Genomic DNA, 14047 nt, shown 5'->3' with positions numbered 1-14047 from the left:
AACTGAAAACAAGAGTGAGATTTAGACAGTAGATTTGTCTATTAAACAGCGGCTTGAAAATGTGTTGAGCTGCGGTACATGTGTATTCTTGCACCCCCGGTTCTCACTCCCCACCCACCCCCCACCTGTGCTCAAGTAGATTCTCCCTGATGAGTAGATCCAATAGATCTCCTACCAAAAGCAGCCTCTCAGAACAGAGCGAAGGGGTCCAGGCAAGCCCTGTCTCTCTTTCCCAGGAAGAACTAAGATCCTTCTCCTTATTGTTCATTTATTTGTGTGTCTGTGTGGTAGAGGGAGGGGGTTTCGTTTATTCTTACAAAAAAAATAAAGAGAGAGAGAGAGAGAAACAACCTTCACACGAAAGCATTACAATGACAACTCCCTTTGGTAGAAAGTGTAATAAAATGATTTCGCTGCTCTCGCCCTGTAAGGTACCAAAAACCCTGAAACCATCCGGTAACTCAAAAAAAAAAAAAAAAAAAAAAGGCTAGTAAGAGTTGTACTAGCACGTTAAGCACACTTATTCTTTTAATTAAAAAAAAATCGACAAATATGTACATTTATTTACAAAAAAAAAAACAAAAAACCCAATCAGGAAAGCGGGATGGATGGGAGCGGAAGGCGAAGAACCGGTTTAAACTCGGTTGTGGTTGCTATTGTCAAAGCGTGCATGTGTGACTGAGAAGATTGTGTGTGTGTGAGAGAGAAAGAGAGAGAGAGAGAGAGAGAGAGAGAGAGAGAGAGAGAGAGGCTGTGTGTGTGTGTGTGGACAGCTGGTGCATGGCACTAAGAGCCTAGTAAACAAGCAGGTACAAAACATAATAATAGTCGTCATAATAATAATAATAATAATAATAATAAAACCCAAATAAAACGGTAGTTCCACTGGCACTAGAAAGAACAGACTGATCTTAAATCGGTTTAGGGACATCGGGAGCCCCCAGTCACAGGAGCGCAACGGATGAGAAGGAAAAGTTGAAACGGCAGACCCGTAGACGTCCGGGGGGGGGTCTGATCCCCCCCCCCGGTTGGTCTGCAGAACTCAGGAAGCGGCTCAAAGTTTGCAAAAAGTCTGCCGCCGAGGCCCGTGGAGACGAGGGACGCCGCACTTCTGGTGTTCCTTAAAAGAGTCTGGACTTAAAACTCGTGTCTTTCGGGAAGGGGGGGAGGGGGAGGGGGAGAAAGAGGGGGGGGAGATATGCCACGCACCGAGTCTCATTGAGCTACTCAAAGCACCCGAAGGATCAGGGCTGCTGCTGGTGGGTAGAGGCCAGGTGCGTCTCCCCTCGGGCGAATCGCGGAGCTTCCGTGCCCGCGGGCCGACGTGGGCGCTGCTCCTGGGTGCCGGGCCGGCTTCGGTTCCACAAGACCGATGGGAAAACAGGCCCCGGGACGTCTCCGGTCGGAGTGAGTCGCGGGAAGTGTCGGGTCGCGGAGCCGCGCGAGTAAGGGGAAGCGGGGAGAGGAAGCCGTCCTCCTTATTTGGCCCGCGCCGCACTGCCCTCCGCAGGGTGTGTGTGTATGGGGGGGTGCTCCTCCCCTCCCCTCCAACCAAACACGTTTCCTTTTCCCTCTTTTCCCTCCCCGCAACCGGCGTTCAGGGCGTCTTACAGATTGTGCTGTATTTCACGCGGTATTTGTTGATGCTCACAAAATGCAAGTCCTCGGCCTCGCGAGTGGTGGTGCAGGGCAGGAGGCCCTCCAAGGCTTCGCCCATGAGCCACTGGCTCGTTTCGGCCGCCATCTCCCGGGTGATGTGCTCCTTCGTCCACCGATCCACCCAGGCCTGGAAACGCTGGTGCAGCCTTTTGCTGACTCGCTCGTGGGACTGCGGGGAAGGGAGGGAGGGAGGGAGGGAGAGTGACCATCTTGGCTTTCTGGAAAATTCCGCTTGTGGGGCTGCAAGCGGTCAAGCTGGGATGGACCGCATCCTAACTGGGGAGGGTCACATTCCCCGGGCCAGAAATCTGATCGTGTGCTTGATGATCATCATCTAACGGGACTTGGGTGCTAACCCGAGAGGGGTGCCAATTATCAAAAAAAGGTGGCATTTTGAGACAATGTTGGTTTGTGAAACTACATTAGCCATCGTCCATTAAAGGCAAAGAAAAGATGAGGGGCAGCACAGAGCAGGAGCAGCTATAAAAGGTTTTAGATTTGGGTTTGAACTTCAACTCCCAAAATTCTCCTTCCTCCCTCCCTTCCCTTCTTTTATCCTCTCTCTCTCTCCCTCCCTCCCTCCCGCTTGCATTTTAAGACAGAAAACGTGGGGCAGTGATTGCTTGAGGCCTAAAACAGCCAATGCGATTTTAAATTCCAAGGAAAACCTCCCAAAAGGAGCTCCCCAAAAGGTGGTGGAAGAAGAGCAAAAGGGAAAGAGGTGGACATCTCCACCCTGAGTCTTGTGTGTAGCTTAGCTTGGCTTGACCGTTGCGCAGGGTGGCCCCATCCTCTAGGGTCCTTCCCCACCTCCAGCCGCCCCCAACAACCACCCTCCCTAGGTGGTCCCCCCCCCCCCCCAAAGAGGACGGGGCTCATGGCCTTCCCCCTTCCGGGCCAACCTGGTGGGCGCGCAGCAGAGCGGTCCTCCGGTACATGTAATCCTCCGAATTGATCACGTAAACCATCTTGTAGGAGTTCAGCTTGAACTTGCATTCCAGCTTGTCGAAGCTCTCCACGTTCTCCAGGGGCTTCTTGCCCAGCCCCTCTTTGCTGTCCTTCTCCTGCTGCTCTCGACCCCTCTGACACTTGCGGATCTGCCGAAGGTTCCTGAGAAGCAGAGAGACCCCCATCCCACCCCACGCTGGAATTAGGGTCTGCCTGAAAAGCCCAGCCCTCACTGCTTCTTCTGGAGGAGGTCAAGCGTGGAAGTCTTGACTCACAGAAGACGGTGGCGTCCGGAAACTGGGAGGCCGTTACTGGTAGCTGCTATAAGGAGCCCCCGAGCTAGCAATTGCCCCCCCTCCCCCAGGACGAAAGAAGAGAAGGTCCACAGCTCAGGGTTGAGCTGTGGGGTCCTTTGGTGCTCTCTCTGAGCTTGGTGGTTCTACTGCAGAAGTTGTAAGTAACGCCTCCAGGAAAACCACCAAGTTTGGGGAATCAGGTTCCAAAAACCAAGACAGACACATTGAGGTTCTTTTAAGCCGGGGAGGATCAAACTCACATGGTCACGTGACATATTGGGACTTCCCCCCCCCCCCCCTTTGTTAAACCGGATGTGGGCGTGGCCAGCGTGTGACGCATCCGGCCCGTGAGTTTGACAGCCCTGATCTAAGCAGTTTCCTTTATCATTCCATCACCTAAAGATGGGAATCTTGCCAAACTGAAGCAGAGCCTTTGCACCATAAACTCTAGTCTCTGGGAACTCTTGAGGAGGAACTGTCTTCGCCCTCTTTCTCACGCACAAGCAATTTAAACTGTGCTACCCTTGCTCTTCTGGAATGCAGGCCCCTCCCTCCGGAAAACCTTTCCTCACGCTCAGAAAGCACCAAGGACTCCACCCTTTCCCCTCTTCCCAGCCCAGCAGAGCGGGGTGGACCATGGCTAGAGGCAACGGCGCATGGGTGCTTTCGGGATGGGTGAAGGATGGGCTGTGTTCTCTCACCTGGGCAGAAACACCGGCTTCTGGGCCAGCTGTTCCCGCAGTTCAGGAGACGTGGAGTCAGAGTTGACGTAGCGGTCCACGTAATCCGTCCAACGCTGAAAAGGGAACCGAGAGACGATTAGTCAACTCCTTCTAAAGGCGAGAAAAAAAAACACAGCTTTTCTGCTGTACGAAATCCCAACCCTACCTTTATTGTCAGGCTGCAAGAACAGAACCTTGCAAGTCTGAAAGCGTTTTATTTTTACTTTCCACAAAATTTGAGAAGATCTCTTCTGAGACGCTTCCCACACCCCGTTTCGGTCTGGGGAGTGGGGGCTGAGATACTTCTTACAGGACAGGCCGTGTATAGTCTGTGGCTCTTTCTACTGACTCCCAAGGCCATCCCAGCTGGGTTAGGCTTTTCGCTTTGAAAAACGCTTGCGTGATTGGGAACAAATACACGGCAAAACTGCTAACGGACCACACTTCCACCCTTACCTCTGCCTCAACAGGATCGTCGGAGTTCTCCTCTTCGGTATCCAGCAGTTCAATGGTTAACTGAACGTGGCCTCTGCTCTGAATGAACATCATCTACGGAACAAAACACACAGACTCACAATGTGGGTCAAGTGGCCTCCAGATTTAAAACGACGACGACAACTGGGCCCCCAAAGTCAGTGATGTGAATCACAACCTGGATTTGGACAGGGGTGTTATTAAAACGGGCAACGCTTCAGATTAGCCAAGGGCTCGGTTTGAAAAGGCAGCTAGAAGTCAGGACTGCCCCACAGCAACCCGCGCATTTTATCGCTGGCACGTAGCTTCCGTCAAGAGACAAGTTGTGATAATTTTGCCCTGAAGGGATTCTGGCATAAAGTCATAACCCACGATTAAAAGCAAAGAACAGATTGTCAGCTTAAAGCAAGAGAAAAGTTGGAGGATGAGCGGTTTTGTGGGAAGCTCAGATGGATGGGAGAGGGGAGGGCGGAAGAGAAGAGATGATTTATAGGGAAGGAGAAGCTGAAAAGATTCCATGAAAAATGGTGCATCAAAAGCAGGAGGAGCAGCCTGTTTCTGCCAGTCATAAATCCTCTAAGCAACCTTTAGTCGTGTTTCCAACGGTGAAAAGAAAAATAATTAAAATTGCCCCACCTTCCACCCAGCCCCTGCCTTTGATGAAGCGTGCCAGTTTCCACAAAAATCTGGCACTCTTTTAATTGCTCGAGACAACTTCTGATTGCAGTTCAGGTTGCCCGGAAAACCTTTTGATATCTCAGCCCCAAAGGCTGCATGTGTTGTGGTCTGCCAGCAGCCTGCAGACCTGGCAGCACAGTCGGACAACGAGGAGGCTGAGGAAGAACAGGGGCCAGTCCTGGAGGCTGGGGAAGGCCCGGATGAGGGCTCTGCATCAGAGGCAGAGATGGAGCCAGGGCCATTGGGGAGTGATGCACGGACTCCGGAGCCTCCAGAGGCTGACAGTAGAGAGGCAGAGGAACAGGAGGAGCCTGTTCCTAGTGCACGCATGCGAAGAGCTGCCAGAAGGCAAGAGCAGCTAAAGCAGAGAGGACGACTTGGGAGTAAAGCCAGGAGATGATTGGCCCCTCCCATAAGGCTTAAGAGACCAGCAACGGTTCTTGGCTTCTTTGCCGGAAAATGACTTAATTCTCAGCTGTTCTAATAAAGTCTGTTTGTTTCGAACTGATTGCGTCTGATAATACCTACTTGGGCCTGGGTCACAGCAGCGTTCTCTTGCAGACCGTACGAGACGCCCGGAGAACGGTCCGACAAATGGGACTTTGGGGGGATTAAACGCACCTTTTGCACATTGGGAGGGAAAAGGATCCCCTTCCCCTTCTAAAAAGCAACCCTCTCCGTTTCTGGCTCCTCAAAGGCCAGCAAGGCTCTTGCCCAGCCACCCTCCCTGCTCTACCTTGAAACAGTTCTCGTCCTGCATCAGCTGCTCGGCTTTGCGCTGATAGGCCGTTTCCACCAGGGAGCGAGCGGACTGTGAGGTCAGCAGCCCTCCCGTGGCACCGTTGTGGCTCTCAGACAGGTAGAGCTCGGTTACCTGCACGCAGATTTCGTCACTCACTATGTGCTGGAGCTGAACATTTAAAAAAAAGAAAGAGAAAGAGAGAGAAAGAACGTTAAAGGTGACTGTTTTTTTGGAAGCTCCAGCACCAGGTGCACACTTTCTTCTGCCGTACGGTACAGATGCTACGCCCGAGGCCAGCAGGCAACATGTCTAGGCAAAAATATCTCCCACTGCTGAACTTCTAACCTCTGTTTCCTCTGCCCCGGGGACAAAACAGGGCACGAAGCTGAGCAGATGCTTCCTCCATGCCACGAACGCGGCTTTGTTCCTGCCCCACCGCTCTGGATCCAGAAGCTAGCCATTATAGCAACCAGGTGCAGCCCAGCAGTGGCCACAACTTGCATGTTGCGGAATTGGGGAGGGCGTGGCTTCGCTTTAAAGGCCCTCAAGCCCTCCTATCAGCCCTGAAGGCATCTGACCTCTGGCTGAGGCCACCTCTGCTTTGGAAGTTGTTGTCTTGTACAGGCAGCATTTCTTTCCACCCCATCTCTCTTTCAACCACCATATCCACACACACTTCTCCCTCCCTCCTTCCCTCTCTCCCCACTCTCTTTCCTTCTTTTCCTTTCCCTCCCTCTGTTTCCCTCCTCCCTCCCTCTCCCATTCCCTCTTTCCCCTCCTCTCTTCCCTCTTCCCTTCTTTTCCTTTCCCTCCCTCTCCCTTCTCCGCTCCCTTTCTTTCCCTCTCTCTCCCCCCCCCCCACTCCCTGAATCACCTGTCTGACAATGCTCTGGATGAGCTTGTCCATGGTGAAGGCAATGTAGGCGTGAATGGTGAACATGTCACGCAGGGAGTCCTCGTATTGAGAGGAGTCCATGTTGCCGTCCAGGAGATTCCGCACCATGTCCAGGAAAGCAGGGTAGTAGTCTTCCACCTCGATGTCCACTGAAATGGGTGGGTGGGTGGGAGGCAAACGGAAGGGGGTGGGGAGAGAGGTGCAGAACAAACTCATTACAATGGCTTTGCAGGGGAAGTCCTACAGGTAGGCCAGGCCTCACCGGAACAGAAGCAGCAGAGATGCCAGAAGTGCCCGTGTCATTGCCTGCGCATTTTAGTTGTAAGCTGTGACAGTTGCAAAGTGGGTCACTCATTTGACTATCCCTTTTTTTATGGCACTTGTTTGCCATCGGGTGTTTTTGCCAAGAACTGGAAATAAAGGCCAGTTTTCCCGCAAAAATCATAAATAGGGGTGTGTGACTGCAGCATTATTAATGCTTTACTTCCCACGTTTTATCGGCTGTACACTTTAGTGCTGTCATTACAGTCTGCGTTTGCAAGCACACCGGAGACTTCTTGGCCAAATAAATAAATAAATAAAAAATACGCTCATGTTGACTGTGGGATCCAAGTTTCCCCACCCCTCCCCCCCAACAACCTCCCGGCCACCAGAACTGGGTCCTGTAAGTGCCTATTGAGGGATCTGCCATAACTTCTAACTGTCGCTAAGCTGGCAGCCCCCAACCTTTGGGGCACCAGGGACCGGTTCCGTAGAGAGGTTTTTCCCGTGGACCAGAGGGGACCTGGTTCCGTGTGCTGTCTGCATCCCACAGATGGGCTTTGCTTGTTTGTGCGGTCTGGTTTTTGACCTGCCGTGGCCCAGTGGCTGCTCCACAGCCTCGGGGATTGGGGACCCCTGTGCTAAGTGCCCCGTCGTTAAGCCAAGGACTACTTTGCACTCCCCCCAATGCCTTCCATCTGCCCAGCCTCAGAAAGACATTCTATTGTGGCCTATCAGTCGCCGGTCCCTCCAGCAGCAGAATCAGAGGAGGAGGAGGAGGTGGTGGTGTGGGAGTCAGGACCAGCATCAAGGCAGCCTGAGAGCTCCGAAGGGGAAGAGGGCATGGAGATGGCAGAGAGAGAGACAGAGGAGGAGCCTGGGCCATCCGTCAGCCCTCAGATGGAGAGTCAACAGCCCCCACATCCGGAGGTGGCTGATGAGGAAGAGGAGGAGGAGCTGGGCCTAGTGCCTGATGCACGGAAGGCAGAGGAGAGGAGAGCAGTGGAAATCTATGGGCCGGTCCTTGGGACGGAAGAGCCACCGCTGCTAGTGAAGCCCCGCCCTAGCTGTGGGGATAAAAGGCAGGGGGCGGAGATGAACAGATGTGGCAGACAACTATTCATCTCCCTGACGGACAGACTTGTTAGCCTTCTGTAAGAGACAAACCTTTTGCCGGGCTGACTGGCGCTCCTAATAAAGGAATCATTGATTTAACTACAGAGCGTTTGTCGTATTTGGGGAGCTGGGTCAGAACACACTCACTGGGGTCTTTCAAGCGCAGCTGGATGGCCGGACTGTCGCTCTTCTCTCGCTTCACCCCCAGCACTTCCCGTTCCCACTCCCGTTCCCGGCTGTCCTCCTCGATCTGCCGCTCGGCCTGGCTGTATATCCGCAGCAGCCGCAGGCACAGGATCTGGTGGAGGCGCAGGAAGATGTACCAGTTGTTGTTGACGTGGAAGAGGTTGTAGGCCTCGTCCAGGCTGCGCAGCTTCTGAGCCACCGTGCTGCTGAAGAGCAGCTTGGCTTTGGGGGAGCTGCCCCCCACCCCGTTGTGCTTCTTCACCGCCCCGGAGTTTTCGTCCACGTCCATCTCTTCCTCTTCCTCCTCCTCCAGGTCGGAGAGCTCCCCTCGCTGAGCGAAGAGAAGGTCCGGGATGAAGTGGTACATGATCTGCTTGATTTTGTACTTGTCCTCTTTCTGGATGCCCGTCTGACGCTTCACGTGGTGGATGATCAGGGAGGCGGCGTCCTCCAGAATCTGCTTGTCCTCGTAGGCCAGGGAGAGGTGAGGGCCAGTGTTGTCGTCCGAGGTTTGTTCTTGCCTCTGAAAACCCAGGAAACGAAGAGTGTGAAATCGTCCTCAAGGTCTCTCTCTCTCTCTCCCCCCCCGTCTTTGTCTGTTTATCTCTCTCCCCTCTGTCTATTTCTTTCCCTCTATTTCTGTCTCTCTTTCCCCCTTTGTCTGTCTCTCTCTCTGTCTTGTCTATTTCTCTTTCTCCCTCTCTATTTATATATCTCTCTTTCCTCCTCTGTCTATCTCTTTCCCTCTTTGTCTATTTCTCTCTCTTCTCCCGTCTTTGTCTATTCATATATCTCTCTTTCTGTCTATTTCTTTCTTCTTCTCTTCCGTCTATTTATATCTCTCTTCGTCCTCTATTTATCTCTTTCCCTCTTTCTCTGTCTATTTCTCTCTCTCTTCCTCCTCTCTATTTCTCTCCCTCTCTTCCCCCATCTTTGTCTCTCTCTCTCTGTGTGTGTGTGTGCGTGTAAACTGCTGAAGGACAACCTCTTTCTACAAGAGGTTCTACTGCTTCCCTCAATTGCCCCCAAGCAAAAGGACAACCTGAACACCCTTCTCCTACAGCTCTTCGATGTTCTTCAATGTTTTCAAAACCCTGCTCTCTGAAAGTTACCGCGGAAGGAACGTTTGGTGAAATTTTTCAACGTTACCTCGTCATAAATAGTCTCAATCTCGCTGAGCAGACTCTTGGATCGCAAGACCTTGGTGTCATTCTGCTTAAAGTTGATGCCTTGATGGTCCAGGGATTTCAAATAGTATTTCTCGTTTTGTTCCCGCCACACTTTGTTGAATCCCCTCTGGGCTTCCCGCCATTCCTCTTCTTTCATTTTCAACCTAGGCCGGAAGACGAAGAAGGGGGCAATGTGAGAGAGAAATCTCTTGGTTTAGGACATCTGGTGATTTCATCACATTCCTCCTGACAGATGTGGGTGAAAACTCTGGCAATATGAAAACATGTGCTCACCACATTCTTGTGGTCTCCTTTCCTGGGTAACTGGAATAGTTCACTTCTACCTAACTTTTTCCCCTGCTCTTCCCATCCCTTCCCTGCATCAGAATGGCTATTTCTAAGATAAATCAAATCCCAGCAGAATTGGGCTTGAAAGAGCTTCAACGTAATTCTCTCAGGTGAGTTGTGAGATTTGTCAGTTAAGTTCTGATGGAGTTAAGTTCTGCGGGCTCCGTTTTCGCTGGCAGAGGACTACCAAAACAAACTAAAAACAAAACAAAAGGAGAAATGTTTCCCCTTTTGCATTTGAGCATGCAAGAAGGGATCGGAAAGGAGAAAGGGAAAGAGGAAAGACAAAGAAAAAGATGGGAAGATGGGAAGAGAGCAAGGAAGCAGAAAGGAGAATGAAGAGGGAAGGAAAAAAAAGGAAGGAAGGAAGGAAGGAAGATTATAATGAGAGGGAGGGAGGGTCTTAGGGAAGTCCTGCCTTAGTACTTGGCTGCCACAGGTGCCCCCGACATGATTCCCATGTCATGCCCACCATGGCCACTAACCCCCCACTGCCCCTCCGAGGTCAAACACAACCCTGATGCGGCCCTCAATGAAATCAAGTTTGACACCCATGCCCTAGATGATTCCAGTCCTCAGAAAAGCTTGCCTAGCATTTTTTTCTTTCGACACCTTTCAACATACTTTTTTATATTCCATTCCAACCCTCTTCTTTGTTTCCCCAAAGGACCAGGTACCTTTTCAGCACAATGGGGACAGCGACGGCTGGATTTTTCCGAAGGCCGTCGATGATGTCGGCAGCTTTGTCCGCGTATATCCTCTGCAGAGCTTTGCGATGGATCACTTCGGAGGAGCCCCCCAAGGTGTTGTCGAGACGGAATTTGGCTTGCTCTTCCGCCGATAAGCGGGAGAGCTTCTTCTGTATCGTTTCCAAGACTCGGATGGTCGCTAAGTTGGTCTCCAAGACCACATCCAGCTGGAAAAGAAGAAGCTCATTCAACTATGGCCAGGGGTCCCCAAACGTGGCAGCTTTAAGACTTGTGGACTTCAACTCCCAGAATTCTCCAGCCAAAATTAACTGCCCTTGTCTGCCTCATTTAGCAACAGAAATGTTGGGCTCAATTGTGGTCATTAAGTCAAGGACCGCTTGTAGTTGGGAAACGCTGCCTGAGGCCAATTCTTTCAGTTGTGGTATTTTATTTGCCATCTGAGCTAAATTCCTGATTTTGTCCCGGGAAAATCAAGGCCTATTTGACCTACCTCAAACCGTTCATCCTCGCATCGGTAGATGTGCTCTTCGTACTGAGTTTTCTTCGAGCTCACAAACGTAGAATCTTCGGACCAGGATGGGAAGGAGACCCAGGTGTCATTCAAAACCTGAGCAGGGGGAAAGAAAGAAAGAAAGAAAGAAAGAAAGAAAGAAAGAAAGAAGGAAGGAAGGAAGGAAGGAAGGAAGGAAGGAAGGAAGGAAGGAAGGAAGGAAGGAAGGAAGGGATTGTTAATGCCAGCATGATAAAATATTATTCTAGCAACTATGGAAAAAAAAGCTTATTGGACTGTTGAGAGGACATTGCTGATCTAGTTACCATCAAGGAATATGGTAGTTTGTCATAAGAGAATGGTCAGCTGTACAAGGTCGCCCCCTTGTGGGTGGAAAAAGGACTCATGCTGAGATACTACAGGGATACTATGAACTTAGAATAACTTTATTGCCACTTTGAATGTACGTACATTAAAATGAAATATTTTATGAACGGCATCCCATAATGGGTCAGGCTTTTTAGGTTCATCCCAACCTGATAATGTACCCATTAAAGACCTCATGTTATGGGTATCCCCCACTGAAGGAACGTCACGGAGAGATTTAATCTGTTCCACTAGTCATGTTTAAATCTCTTGGTTTGCTCAATTTTGCTCTTCTTCACGTCTTCCCTGGGGGGTAAGTTTCAAAGCATTTCTGAAACGAGAAGTTTCAGGCAACTGTTGGCTCTTCCTGTCACCAGTTCCACTCGGCGTAGTAATGGGGCCCACGGGACATACGAAAAAGGCCGATTGGTAATATCCATGCAGGTGGGTCCTTGCGCTTATGACCATTTGTTCAGCGACTATTCAAACTTTCAACGGAGCTGAACGAGGGGGACCTACGAACAGGTCCTTGGGGTTCCAGCCACTGAAGTGTCCTGCGATCACATGAATTGCGATCACAATTCCTGACATTCCCTGCCGGCTTCCTACAAAGTCACTGGGGAAGACGGCAGGGAATCGGAAGTGGCAGTCAGGTGGAGGCCCTTCCTGAGCTACACAACCAGGACTGCTGTAATGGCTAGGCTAAGCCGCAGGGCCCAATGACGTTGCTCTTTGGGACGGCGTCGCTTAGTTCCAGCAGTTCCAGTTCCCAACTACTATCATAAGCCAAGGATTACCTACACAGGTGGCAGCTCAATTTACAACATTCCGTTTAGCGACCATTCAAAGTTACAACGGCCCTGGAAAAAAAAGGAACTTGGGACCATTTTTCACGCTGCAGCAGCCACATGGTCACGTGATTAAAATCCGGATGCTTGGCAAACCGGCTCACGTTTATGACGGTTGCAGTGCTGTCACTTGACCCTCTTTTGCGACCTTCTGACAAGCGAAATCAGTGGGGAAGCCAGATTCATTTAACAATGGCGTTATTAATTTCACAAGCGCAGCGATTCGTTTCAACCAACGGGGCAAGAGAAGTCGCGAAATGGAGGAAAACTCACTCAACAATTGTCGCACTTACCGACAGACATTTTGTGCTCGATTGTGGTCGCAAGTCGAGGACAGCCTGTAATTATTGGGGGCGGGGGTGGAGGGAGAGGGAATCCCTGGAGGCCCTGCCACTCTTGCGAGGTTTCAGCAACATTCACATCTCAAGGGGGGGGGGGGGGAGAGAGGAAGATGGCCAGTTTACCATGAACCGTGGTGGCGCAGTGGTTAGAGTGCGGTACTGCAGGCTACTTCTGCTGACTGCCGGCTGCCTGCAATTTGGCAGTTTGAATCTCACCAGGCTCAAAGTGGACTCAGCCTTCCATCCTTCCGAGGTGGGTAAAATGAGGACCCAGATTGTTGGGGGCAATGTGCTGACTCTGTCTACCACTTAGAGAGGTCTGGAAAGCACTATAAAGCGGTATATAAGTGCTATTGCTATTACCTCCTTGCACAATGGCGTCCGACCTGTGCATTTGGGCTGCTGGTAACTTTTGGGCAAGGCTCGGTAGCTGGAGCCCAGCCGTTTGCAGGAAGCGTAGTCTATCTCCATCGCTATCCCCTCGGTAGCTCGCTCCTTCGGGAAACTTTCCAGATGTGAGGATTCTTTGTAACCCAGGAAGTTTTTAAACCAAGTGAACAACTCCGGAAATTTTCTGAAAAGGACGAAACCAAAAACCAATGAAAACGGAATACACTACGTTAGCCCCGCTGCTGCGGCAGAGAGATTTTTTTTACACTTCTTAGTAAGTTTTAAAGTTTTAATAAGCCGCTAATCTTATATGGAGAAAGGTGCAACCCCTGCTTATTTAAAACCTTCCTCCTGCACCTTCTGCAGTGAAATTCACTACGCTGGTACCACCGGGCAACTAAACTTGGCCAATAATTGAGGCAGGAGTATCTCTATTCCTTGAACTCTGACCTGGTTGGGAGATGAAACAAGCATGATGGTCTCTGCCTGTTAATTTAACATATTATTTCATTTATTAAATTTACCCCTGGCCCATTTCACTATCCAGGCAGCTTTAGGTGGCTTATTTTCAATTCTTCAATGTATGTCGTCTGTCCCACAAGGGAGCACATGAAAGGGTCAGTTGCTTATCCTGCTTACCCCAGAAAGGGAGAAACCAGCTGTACAAGCTCAGCTCGGGATATGACCTCCTGATTGAAAATGACGAGGCACCGGAGGAAATTCTCGTAGGCCTCCGTGCTGCGCAGTGCTTTGCGGACCTGAAAGGTGGGATGGGAAGAGGAAAAAGGAGGACGAGAAAGTTGGAAAAGAGGCGGCTCTCCTACAAAGGAATGATTTAATCCTCTCCCATTAGCACAATTCTAAGCTCATCAACCAACAGACATGATGTAGGTGGAGCTGGGAAATGGGTATATTTATTCCAGGGGGAGCTGAAGGGCGAGGAGGAATGCTTCAGGGCCCAAACTATAATTCCTTTTGGACCCCAGATGATCCCATACATGTAGTATCCTTGAACAGCTGAAAAATGTCATAAATTACAAGCTCAACTTCTCTCTTATGAATAATCCTCAACGTACGACAACAGAGGCCGGAATTTCCTTTGCTAAACAAGGCAGTGGTTAAGTAAAGGCATGCCCAACATTAGGACCTCTTTCCCCATGATGATTGTTAAGTGAAATCCCTGCAGTTATTAAGCGAACCATACTGCCGCTAAGCAAATCCATTAACTTCGCTTGTTGGAAGCCAGCTGGGAAGGTGACAAAGGGCGACCCCGGGAGAACGCAAACTGTGGTGAATGCACGCCAGTTGCCAAGTAGCCCAATTTTGATCCTGTAATCGTGGGGATGCGGCAACGGTGGCAAGGAACAAGGCCTGGTTGCAAGCCCCTTTTTCCAATCCTCTTGTAACT

The 14047-nt window shown here is 50.7% G+C and overlaps 1 protein-coding gene across 3 annotated transcripts in view; it reads right to left on the bottom strand.

The window, feature by feature from the left end:
- Window positions 1-503: 503 nt before the first annotated feature.
- Window positions 504-14047, bottom strand: part of SIN3A (SIN3 transcription regulator family member A) — a 37368-nt gene continuing 23824 nt past the window's right edge. For all 3 annotated transcript variants that reach the window (XM_087878308.1, XM_034409456.3, XM_087878309.1), the window contains exons 10-21: window positions 13279-13397; window positions 12613-12823; window positions 10695-10811; window positions 10172-10410; window positions 9127-9310; window positions 7939-8500; window positions 6394-6563; window positions 5514-5687; window positions 4082-4174; window positions 3605-3699; window positions 2562-2769; window positions 504-1828 (exon numbers count right to left, since the gene is read on the bottom strand). In XM_087878308.1, the coding sequence (XP_087734434.1) occupies window positions 1598-1828; window positions 2562-2769; window positions 3605-3699; window positions 4082-4174; window positions 5514-5687; window positions 6394-6563; window positions 7939-8500; window positions 9127-9310; window positions 10172-10410; window positions 10695-10811; window positions 12613-12823; window positions 13279-13397 (2403 nt within the window). In that variant the 3' untranslated portion in view covers window positions 504-1597. The remainder of the gene's footprint in view (window positions 1829-2561; window positions 2770-3604; window positions 3700-4081; window positions 4175-5513; window positions 5688-6393; window positions 6564-7938; window positions 8501-9126; window positions 9311-10171; window positions 10411-10694; window positions 10812-12612; window positions 12824-13278; window positions 13398-14047) is intronic.

The sequence above is a fragment of the Pantherophis guttatus genome, chromosome 13 (genome assembly GCF_059756535.1).
Source record: "Pantherophis guttatus breed Tessera chromosome 13, ASM5975653v1, whole genome shotgun sequence".
Classification (NCBI taxonomy): Eukaryota; Metazoa; Chordata; class Lepidosauria; order Squamata; family Colubridae; genus Pantherophis; species Pantherophis guttatus.
Note: the sequence above shows the minus strand (reverse complement) of the source record. Positions and strands in the feature narration are given on the sequence as shown.